This window comes from Thalia democratica, unplaced genomic scaffold (genome assembly GCF_965202585.1).
Source record: "Thalia democratica unplaced genomic scaffold, ktThaDemo2.hap1.1 HAP1_SCAFFOLD_1306, whole genome shotgun sequence".
Taxonomy (NCBI): domain Eukaryota; kingdom Metazoa; phylum Chordata; class Thaliacea; order Salpida; family Salpidae; genus Thalia; species Thalia democratica.
The window spans coordinates 18977-30369 of record NW_028140189.1 but is presented as its reverse complement, the minus strand read 5'-3'; the positions used below and the strand labels follow the sequence as shown (position 1 = coordinate 30369).

Below are 11393 nucleotides of genomic sequence, written 5' to 3'. Positions count from 1 at the left end.
ATTACTACTTTTTTTATTAGAATAAATAATCTTATATGGTTAAAGTTATCTTATTTTTAGATCGTACACTAAAAGTAGTTACTAACTATCTAAATTAGCCAAAAATATATAAAATGAAACCAAAAAAATATTAAAAAACTTCATTTAATATCATCTACGTTTCTAACTTCTAAACCACTAATATTGAAGTTACTAATCTAAAAACAATTAGGTAGCAATTTAACTTACGCTTTTTTACTTTACGGACAACTTATATAATTATGCTGTAAAAAAAAAACAAACCCTCTCGACAGCGCACAACAAGAACATGTTTAGTGATAGGGACTTTTCATCGTACAATCTACAAACTCCGTCCCTTCCGCACTGGTTTTCCGTCAGCATGCACGCGTTTGTTGTCACCCAACCGTAGAACAACGGGCCGGGTATCGATCCAAACATTCGGATGAAAAACCACTGGCACAAAACAATAGTTTAAATTAAAATATTACAACAGCTTAATTGAAGCTTGACTTGAAACTAACTTGGATTCCGAGACCAAAAGAATGCAGCCGTTCATCTTGAATCTGACTGAACACAATTTGAATCTGCAGAACTTTACCCATGAAAACGCAGAATATGAAGCAGAAGACGAGAACGAGCACAACGAAGCGGAGTGAAAAGCCGACACTGTGATTGCATAAAACCTGACTTGGCGGTCGTGTGAGATTCGTATAAACATGAACAATTGGAAAACGTCTACAATAAACACAACTGGTAAATAACACTTGAAACTAATTACATTTTTCAAAAAGTCTAAATTAATCGAAAAACTTGGTGCAAATAATTATGAAAAATACATATAAAATATATAGATTAATTATTATTTATCTACTTGATAATTTAAAGTTTATTATCTGACTTTAAAAAAAAATATTCTGTATACATTCTGTATACATTTTTAATGTAGAAAAAAAGCGTTAAACATTTACGAATTTATGAATCCTTAGAGTCTAGAAAACATTTTTTTGAAGATTCGACTAAACATTCTACATGATTTTAAGATTATATTTGCTGGTATAAAAGAGATTTAAACACTTGCTGAATACTTTTAAAACAGATAAATAAGTATAGTAAAAGGAGTATATGAAAAACAGTATTAAGTAAAATAATAAATGATTCTAATATTATATATATATATATAATTACAACTTTGATAGATAAACCTCAAAAGTATTTCAAAACGTACGGTAAAAGTCTAAAATCTATTTAATGAATTATTTTAAGGGCATAGGGGGGTAAACACCCTTTTTTGGTTTTTGATCTTATTTTATATAGCTTTTACTAAGCTACAAGATACTTTTTACAGATTTAAAAAATTCAAAATAATTTTTGAGATATAGCCGGTCAAAGTCGGAGACAACAATAGGATCCTTATGGGAGGCGCAAACTAAAACGGCAAATAACTAGAAATTACTAAAAATCTATCTCCTCCTACGTTTTTTGAGATAACTACCTCAAATTTTCAGAAAATGTTCCTTGCAGTATTTAGAAAATTCTATTGGAACAGAATTTAAAAAAATTAAAAATAAAATTTTATAATAAAAAAACAAAAATGTTTTTTTTTGTTTATTTTTTATATAAAATTTTTATTTTTTATTTTTCAAAAATTCCTTCCAAAAGAATTTTCTAAATATATCAAGGAACATTTCCTGAAAGTTTGAAGTAGTTATCTCAAAAAACGTAGGAGGACATAGATTTTTAGTGAAATAGTCTATTTTTGCCGTTTTAGTTTGCGCCTCCCATAAGGAACCTATTGTTGGCTCCGATTTTGACCGGCTATATCTCAAAAACTATTTTGAACTTTTTTAATTTGTAAAAAGCATCTTGTAGCTTAGTAAAAACTATATAAAATAAGATCAAAAACCAAAAAAGGGTGTTTACCCCCCCCCTATGCCCTTAAAACATTATAACTAGATTTTGCTTGATTTGAAAACATCTTACCTTATTTTCATTTTGATAAGAAGAGCAACCAGCCTGACAGGGTGTGAGATACTCAACTCCATCTGAGCCACAAACAGGATTGTATGAGTTCAGGTCACAGTTGCAATTAGCGTTGAAGCAAAACTCATCATCAACTAAAGGATATGGTTTGGTAAACCCAGCAACATCTAAAATTTGTATATACTTGTAGTTATATTTCAATTAAAAACTATAACTATATTTATTAAGAAAACTTTTTTTGTTATATTTTAGCTAAATTGTTTTAACATACCTTTGGGTTTGCTTCTTATTAGTAGTACAGCTGAAAAAAAAGCAGCAAGTATTGTGAAGGCAAATATGTATTTAATGCAATTTTTAACCTCAATAACTTTAGATCCAATCCACCCACCAGTAACTTGACCACTAACGCCTCCAGTAACTAATATAATACCTAAAACAATAAAATTATTCATTATAACAGCTAATAAAAGTCAAAAAAAAAATATTATAATCTAGTTTTTATAATCAACTAAATTGTATATTTAATGAAATACATCGTATGTAATTTGTACTCGATTAAATTTATTCACAGGTAGTTTTAAAACATCAGTACAGTAGACTACCGCTTAAGTACGCACTTTTTTTGGTACGCATCACGCCTTAAGTACGCACTTATCGAGAAAGGTAGAATGGCCAACCTGCTGAGTTAGCCTAAGACTTTCACAAATTTTAAACTAGGGTGAGTAATCCTGAGTAGTCTAAGTGGTATGAAATTGTGACAGTCCTGTTATTAAATGTTAATAAACTAAATACTTATGTAGTGGTTGCAGAAAAGTGAAAAAAAATGATGATATTTGAGCTGTAATGCTATTAAATAAATAAATCTACATGAAAAAGCTAAAACACCTACAAATACAACATAGTTAAGTCATAACTTAATTTAGATGTACACACATTGATGTTTTCAAAATGTTGTTTGGTAAACACAATGTAGTTTGGTACTTTTGTAATTTACCTCTAACAAAACAAAATATGGCTTAATATTCTTTTCTATACCATTGACTGACATTGACTTTCTATATTAATAGTATGTATTAATTATGTAGAAACTTTTTATATACAAAATAAATCATTTTAAAATCTAATAAAAAGTTTTGCAGATTAGAATTATGTATAAAATGTTATTTGAAATTAAAAGACTTGTTTATTTGGTTTAATTATTTGGTGGCTAGATGTAAGAAAGAAAACAAACAACTTAAGTTCATATTATACTATGTCTTCAAAAAGTACGCACTACCCGTGCTAAGTACGCACTTTTGGTCGGGTTCAATTTGCGTACTTAAGCGGTAGTGTACTGTACTTGCAAACTAAACTTAAGAAACCATGTCTAATAAATATTGAATAGGAGTTCGATGAAAGAAATGTTTTAGGAACTACAAATAACCTTGAAATTTTCAATCTTAAAAATAAGTAAGCCTTGTGATTTAGATAAAATTAATCAAAGGTCTTAAAAATAATAATTTAAAGTGTTTAAATTATTACCAACACTGCTAAAAGAGAGCTATATATAATTTTTTACCAGTGACTCACTAATATGGAATCGAAACCTTTTTTTAAAGCGAGATTCTGAAGGATACGGATAACTTGAAACTTTTCGAATAATTGGTGCCAAATAATACAGTCAGATTTGTTTAATATTAATTAGATTCTACATATACAGTATTTTACTTACTATGTGAATACACACTATCATTTAAAGCTTTTATGCTCTTATTTTTTATAATCCTTGTCTATTTAAAATACATTTTATTGCACTACATATTAAAAATAATTAGCTAAACTAAAGTACAAAGTTTTATCAAAATTACGGAAATTTGTGAGTTTTATTTGATATTAACTTCTAAAAATAATAGTTTAATTCATCATATGGACCATAAACTTACAATAATTATTATTATATAGACAGATTTTGTTTTTGTAAAATGCCCTGTGTTCTAATTTTTATTTTATTATCTTAATTCTCTAAACAACATATCGTTTAAAAATTTAAACTTTTTATAATTGTAACTGTTTACTAACTTAAAGAAAAATAATTTCAAAAACAAAATATCAATTTTAAACAATAACAAAACAAACCAACAAAAAAGGCAGCTTCAGATTCAGTCATGTGCAAAGCATAAGCAACATATTTTGCAAGAAACGTATTCAATCCTAAAAACGTAAAAAAGTCTAGACCGGACACTATATTAATTATGACTATAATTTGATTTTGCATTAAATGTTTAAAAGTGTTCCAGGCGTCCTTAACGCTCATCTCCCTGCTGTCATTGGTAGTAGAACTGTAGCTTTTACGTGAAACAGTTTTTTCTGGTAGCAAAATAATAGGAATGGCAAAAATAATTGTCAAAATCCCAGCAAGAAGATATGCTAACCACCAAGCTCCTTGAGTTTGAGTTCTGCTAAGTTTAAATGACAGGTCATAGAGTATTTTTTATTTAACAAAAAGGTATACAAAAATAGCTTATACGGATAAAAATTTTTAACAATTCTAAATTAGTTTCATGCTTAAAACTTTTCTTAAATATCGGAATTCCGTTGCCACATTTAGAGCTGAAAAAAAAATCCTGACTTTTCAATGTAACTTTCCTGACTTTTTTAATGTAATTCTTATCACTTTTTGTAAGTTTTCTTATATTTTCAGTTTTCTTGTTCACAAAATCAAGAAGTACCACCATAAAACTTTATTTAAATTGTCTTAAATTGTGAACAGTGTGTTTTTGTGATAATTGCCAGATGTAAAAAACTTTTAGCTAAAATCTCAGAAAATCTTCAGAAAATTGAGTTCCACCAAAGTGAAAGTTTCTTCAAATCGTCTTAAATCTAGCACAGAGTGTTTTTTTAGTATTTGGAAAATGTAAAAAAAATTAGCTGAAAACTCAAAGGTTGCCATATCTATAGTTATAACCTGATGAATAACACTTGCAGTAAAAATTTTATCATCATTTTTAATGAGCCATTCAGATATATTTTTTAGTGAGCCGAGGAATCTTGAGATATGTTCGTTTTGACTTTGAAATGATTAAAATATTATGTCTGTTTAACAAATTTACCAAAGTATTATAAACTGATCTGGAAAGAAAAACAAAAATAATTAGTCTGAGTTTGAAAACCCTATACATAAAGTATTAGTTTTCTGTACAAGTAATTCTAATTAAACACCTAAAAACTAAAAACAAACTCACTCTCTACCACATAGTAAATACTTACGCAAGGTCATACAAGTTTTTAAATTATTCCAAAAATTCAATTAGAACTTATAAAAAGATAAACTGCAAAAGCAACATTGCTTAGAAATTAAAATTTGCAAAATGCAGTTTTAGTGTTGATAAACTTTCTTAAAAGAGCATGTTTATACAAAATTTCCTGACTTTTCCTGATATTTTTAAAACCCCCATTTTTCCTGACTTTTGTCTTTTTTTTTTTGTTTTTCCTGACTTTGTGTCAAAAAGTCTTTGGATACAAGACAAAAAAAATTCCGAAAGCATTTTAATTTTTAATTATATGTTTAAACATTTTACAACTTTAGTAAATAAACGTTTTGTGTTGTAAATCAATAATTGACAACAGTTTAAAGCTGTAATATATCTAAGAATTGATATATTTAAAAAGTTCAACCGTCTGATACATATTGATTTTGTTTTGGAAACTTAGTTTAAACAGTTTAATCTTAAACTTTATTTTTATTTTAAAGTGTTTAACAAAAAACTAGCTATACAAAATGGAGGACAATTCAAAAAATTAAAGTGCAAACTATTTAAATCCTCAGCATTTAAAGTTTTAAACATAAAATATCTGAAGATCTGAAAGGTGAAAGAATTGTTCTATAGTTTTAAGTTTTGCATTTTTAAATAAATTTATTAATTTATATAAATTTTAATTTTTATATTTATATAACTATTTTTATATATCTTAATACTTGTTTATGGTAACTAGTTCCAATTTGTATGTCTTAAAAAGAAGTTTATTTACAATATTTAAATAAAATACACCGCTTTAGCTATGTTAGTAAACAGTAAGCTTAGCAAACTGTACAAAAACAAAAATATTTATATAAAATTGTATGGCGAATTTTAGAAACTTTTGAATAAGTACTAAAGAAGCTAGTGAAAAACTCAAGAGATTTTAACTCAAATAAAATATAATTATAAAGTTTCAAATGTCAGTTTGAAATAAATATTATTGTTCGTTTTAAATAAGTTAACTAAATTACATGTGTTGAAATACTTACTCATTGGTCTGAGAATCTAATTTCACGCCAACACTAATCCCACCAAGCAAGTAACCTCCAGCTACACCAACAACAGAAAACGCAAAAAATATTCCTAAAAGGTAGTTTTAAAAATTAAAAGGCTTTAAAAAAAGTTTACATTTAATTGTGAGGAAACTAAACAAAACTTGAAATTTTTACGCTTAACTCACTTACAGTACTGTTTAATATAAAAGATTAAGTATAAAATATCAAATCTTTAAAAAATACAACCCAATATAATTTTAAGAACGAAAATATAACCTTCATAAAAAGTTGCTTTAGGCTGTTTTATGTTTTCATTCAAGTAAACAACACCTAAACTATAAAGAGGGGCGGTCGCTCCTCCATTGAATATATTGAGCAAGACAAAATACGACCTAAAAAATTATGTGCAGAAAAAATATATAAAATTTACTTGAAATCCTTTTTATCTATATCCTAACAATAAGTAAATTTAACTTTTTAATATTTTCTTTTGTTTAGTATACCACTTTTTAAGTCTTTAATAAAACGTTCATGGGCGAAAAACAACTAAACATAGAGTTTTTAAAAATAAAGTTTAAGTTTAAAATCAAATGAAAATTTTGATTTTTTTACTTTCATTTTTTCAATTTAAATCACTGTGCCTTTCAAAAGGTGTTGTATCTCAATAAACTTTATGTATATATTTGTGCAAAGCAAAAAAAAATTAAACATAAAAACACAATGTCAAATATGACACAACTTTAACAAAGCTTTTACACCTTAGTCCAATGAAAAACCTAGATTGGTTTTCAAACAAATAAACAATATTAAGGCCATAGGAGGTAAAACATTTTTTTACAAGTTGATCTCATTTTAAAGATTATGATTTTTTAGATATAAGGATACAAATACAGAGTTCTACAGGTCTCTTTAGAAAGACCAAATTTAAAAAGTTAGAAATTAACAATTTCATAAAATATTCATCTTTTCTATCTATCTCAAAATATATTCAAGTCATTAAAATTTTGGGCACTTATATTATTAAGGAAGTAGTAAAAGCCTTAAAATAATTGTTGAAATCGTAGAAAAGGGTGAGATATTTTGGTAATTAGTCAACTAAATTATATACAAATATATATCCTTAAAATTTTACATGAAAACTAAACTTTAGTACTAAAATAAAGTACTATAAAAAATTACGCTTTTGTAATTAATAAAACAAATTAATAACAGAAATAGTAAATTGCTAAAATATAAAACTGCTTACAAGTATGCTAAAGATATTGAACACTCTTCATTATGAGAAAAGGCTTGCAGTGAACATAATGTTTCATTAACATTGTTGAATTCTGCAGGTATATCAGTGGTGAAATGGGGCAAAGCAAACAATACTGTTCCTATTCCAAAACAGACCATCCCATATCCAACCCATAGACTTTTTTTACCAAAACTACCCACATATGATAACACAGGTAAAAAAATCAAAGAACCAATGTGATACGAACTGGCTATTAACGCAGAGTGAGAGCTTTGGAAATTGAACCTAATAAATTATTTTCTATATTACAAAATAATTTAAACAAGTTAATCAAAATAAATAAAACCATTTTCAGTTTTAATCTAAAAAAAATCCTTTAAAAAGATTTGATTCACCTTTTCTCAAATGTAGAAAGTACAGACGGGTATATTCCATTTATAATACTTCCTTGGGCAAATGAAGAGCAACAAAACAACACTAAAATAACTATGGGACGTTCTAAAAACCTAATAAATGATTTTAAAGTTTAAATAAAATAATTTTGCATATTTTATTTAGAATAATAAATTATAACTTTATTTTATCTATAAGACACATAAAATTAATATCAAACATTATTGATAACCAGGAAAGTAGCAAGCTCAAAAAAATTGCAAACTGCAAAAACAGGTGTGAGGTGTGACATCATAGGGGGTAGAGCAATTTATACTAACTTGACTGCAACTGTATTTAAAAAAAGGGTTGATCATGCCAATTCGATCATCAGACCACAAGTTTCAGTAGACTGAGACCGGTTTCGTCCTTATTAGGACTCATCAGTCAGTCACACCCAAAAAACTTGCAGTTGTCAATCTACAAACGGTTTATCATGCTTTCACATGAAGCAACCTTTGCTGGTAATGATCGGTGACGTCAGCATTGTCTTTGCCGTGCAACATTAAAAACATTGTCCACTAGGCAAGACATCTGGTACGCTTGTTTTTGTACAATCAACAAAAAACATCAGCAAAAGTCTGCAGAGCAGAAGTCTGGACTTTTGTTTGCCGTGAGACAAGCTCAAGTTTAACAAAAGGGTTGATCATGCCAATTTGATCATCAGACCACAAGTTTCGGTAGACTGAGACAGGTTTCAATAATAACAAGGACAAAACCGGTCTCAGTCTACCGAAACTTGTGGTCTGATGATCGAATTGGCATGATCAACCCTTTTGTTAAACTTGAGCTTGTCTCACGGCAAACTAAAGTCCGGACTTCTGCTCTGCAGACTTTTGCCAATGTTTTTTGTCAATTGTATTTAATATTAAAGTATTCAGTCATTTAAATATTCAAAAATAAAATGTTGAAATATAAGTGAAAACTGTATACAAGGTAGTTTATGTTGCCCTATGACTCCTCATGTGTAGCAATTTATGTACACTTATTAAAATTTTCATTTAAACTAAGTACAAAGGACTCATTTTTTAATTTCAAAAGGAGTTAGTTAGGCTCTATTTTTTAACGTTTCTTAAAGGCATATGGGGGTAAAAACTTTTTTTTAACTTTAGTCTTATTTTTAACATAATAAATGAGGCTACCAGTTACTTTTTACTACTTGTTGAAATTGGGAGTAACTTGTTGAAATAGGATATAAGCGATCAAAGCTATAGATTCATAAAGGTTATTTTTAGGAAGTGCAAACTAAAGGCAAAAATAGACTATTTTACTAAAAATGTATCTCCTCTATTTTTTGAGCAATTGTTTTGAAAATTTTTCTGAGTAATCTTTAACAAATTTTAAACAACTAGTGGAAAACAGATTTTTAAATTTTTGTATAGAAAAATATACATACAAGAAATAAACAAAAAAAAAATTTTATTTTGTTGATAATTTTTTTATGTATTTTTCTAATCTGCTTCCTACAAGTAGTTAGTAATATCAAAAAACACATTTGCTGAAAATTTGAAGTAAGATGTTCAAAAATTAAGGAGGAGGTAGACTTTTAGTGAACTTTTCAAAACTCCAAGAAAACTTTTGATTTCATACGGTTGTATTTTATTTTTTTCACAAAACTGTTATATCTCAAAAATTAATTGAAATTGTTATGCTCTTAGAAAGTATCTTACAGTGTATATATATATATATCTTAAGCTTTTAAATAAAAGTCAACATTACTTTTTGTAAAAAAAATGTTGAACTCCCCTCCTCTATGCCCTTAGGGGATAAGTCAAATATGCATGAAGACACTTTTGCAAAAAAAGTCATTTTTGCATTAGAATAGAATAAATAAGAAATAATGATATTAAAATAACATTTATAAAAAAAATAGCAACCAAGGGTAAAGGTTAGGGGTAAGAGTGATAGTGAATAACTTAACAATTATAATAAGGAAAAATATATATTTAAAAAAACAAAAAAATAATAATAATAATAAAATAAAAACTAACCAAGGGTAGGTTAGGGGTAACACTGTAGTAAAAAATAAAAAACATTAAATTAAAAAAACAAATTAAAAAAAAAGATTAATTATAAATATATAAAAATAAAAAGAAGGAGAAAAAGAAAAAAAAGTTACAATCCAAGGATAAGGGGTAACAGTGATAGTAGAAATATAAAAGAAAAAAATATGAAAATACTTTAAAAAAATGTTTTTTAACCCGTGCAAAAGAGTCTTTGTGCTAATGAGAAAGTTTATCTTTGCGCAAAACTGACCGTTTGTGCAAAAGTGAACCATCTTGCAAAGTGTCTTCAAGCAAAATATAAATAAAAACTTAAATACAATTGACTTGATAGCCAAAGGTTCTTTTTGTCCTTGACAAAACATTAAAAGGTATCTGTGGTGTGCAACTCGATAATCATAAGGTTTTTTGTACACCAGGTCTTAGAACCAAATATTTTGAGTGTTTTTTAAAGTTCAATAAATTCTATTTGGACACCAGGTCCTTAAACCAAACTTCATAAAATATTTTCTTTATTGTTCAATCAACACTAAATCAACTAATTTAAGATTTAATAAAAGCTTTAATCAATCAAAAAATGGTTTTTAATAGCTATTAAGTGTACAAATGATTTAATTATTATATACTATAAGACGAGAATAGTATTCAAAATTTTATTACTCAGATTTGAATAGATTTAACTTACATTCTTATAAAATTAAATGGATTTGAGCCATTTTAAAAAAGTTAAAAATGACAAATAGGCTATTACAACCTCTAAAACTAGTATACTACAGATTCTTCAGTTAAAACTTACATTAGTGGTCAAAAAATAAACAGAAAAAAAAAATATTAGTATCTAAATTTATATTAACTAATCTAATGGAAGAAAGAATACATAAAAAGATAATATGGTTGTTTTATAAAATTTACTACTTTTATAAGTTTATTAAAATTTCATATATTTAAACTTACAACTATTTTCTAAGGTAATAAACAAATCTATTTATATAATATTGACTTAATAAAAGATCTGTATATATTGCTTTTAAATCATAATCATTGTAGTAATCGGTTTTTAAACACCTTCCTGTTTTCACTTCAACAAAGTTTTCTTCATTTTCAAATTTTATTTTATCATCTTTTTTGGATTCATAATCCTCACTGTGCGATTCAAAACTTTTGTTTGTAATTTCCATTATTCCAATTGTTATTGCAACATTTATACTACAGAGTTTTGTTAAATGTATTAGGAATAAAATATGATAAGATATTATGATGCTGCAAACTATAAATTTTAAATACTTCACAATTATAAACATAAAGTTTTCATCAAAGACTTTGTAACTCGTGTAAACTATATTACAGTGTTGTTTACATAAGTAACGTAGTATTAATAGCGTTGTTTAAATCCGTTTAAAGTTTATAAATACATTTTTTCTAATGCTTATAAATTTTTTTTAATTTTTTTTTTTCAATCAAACTTTAA

At 26.8% G+C, this 11393-nt stretch overlaps 1 protein-coding gene across 1 annotated transcript; it reads right to left on the bottom strand.

Moving 5' to 3' along the window:
* Positions 1 to 282: 282 nt before the first annotated feature.
* On the bottom strand, positions 283 to 11103 carry LOC145848239 (solute carrier organic anion transporter family member 4A1-like; the record flags this gene model as incomplete). Its single annotated transcript, XM_082953846.1, has 10 exons — positions 10991 to 11103; positions 7886 to 7996; positions 7500 to 7775; positions 6530 to 6645; positions 6248 to 6341; positions 4312 to 4415; positions 2252 to 2410; positions 1981 to 2147; positions 522 to 683; positions 283 to 453 (listed from the first exon to the last, which is right to left on the bottom strand). Coding segments are annotated over exons 1-10 (1473 nt in total), but the record flags the coding sequence as incomplete, so codon positions are not given.
* Between the last annotated feature and the right edge of the window lie 290 nt (positions 11104 to 11393).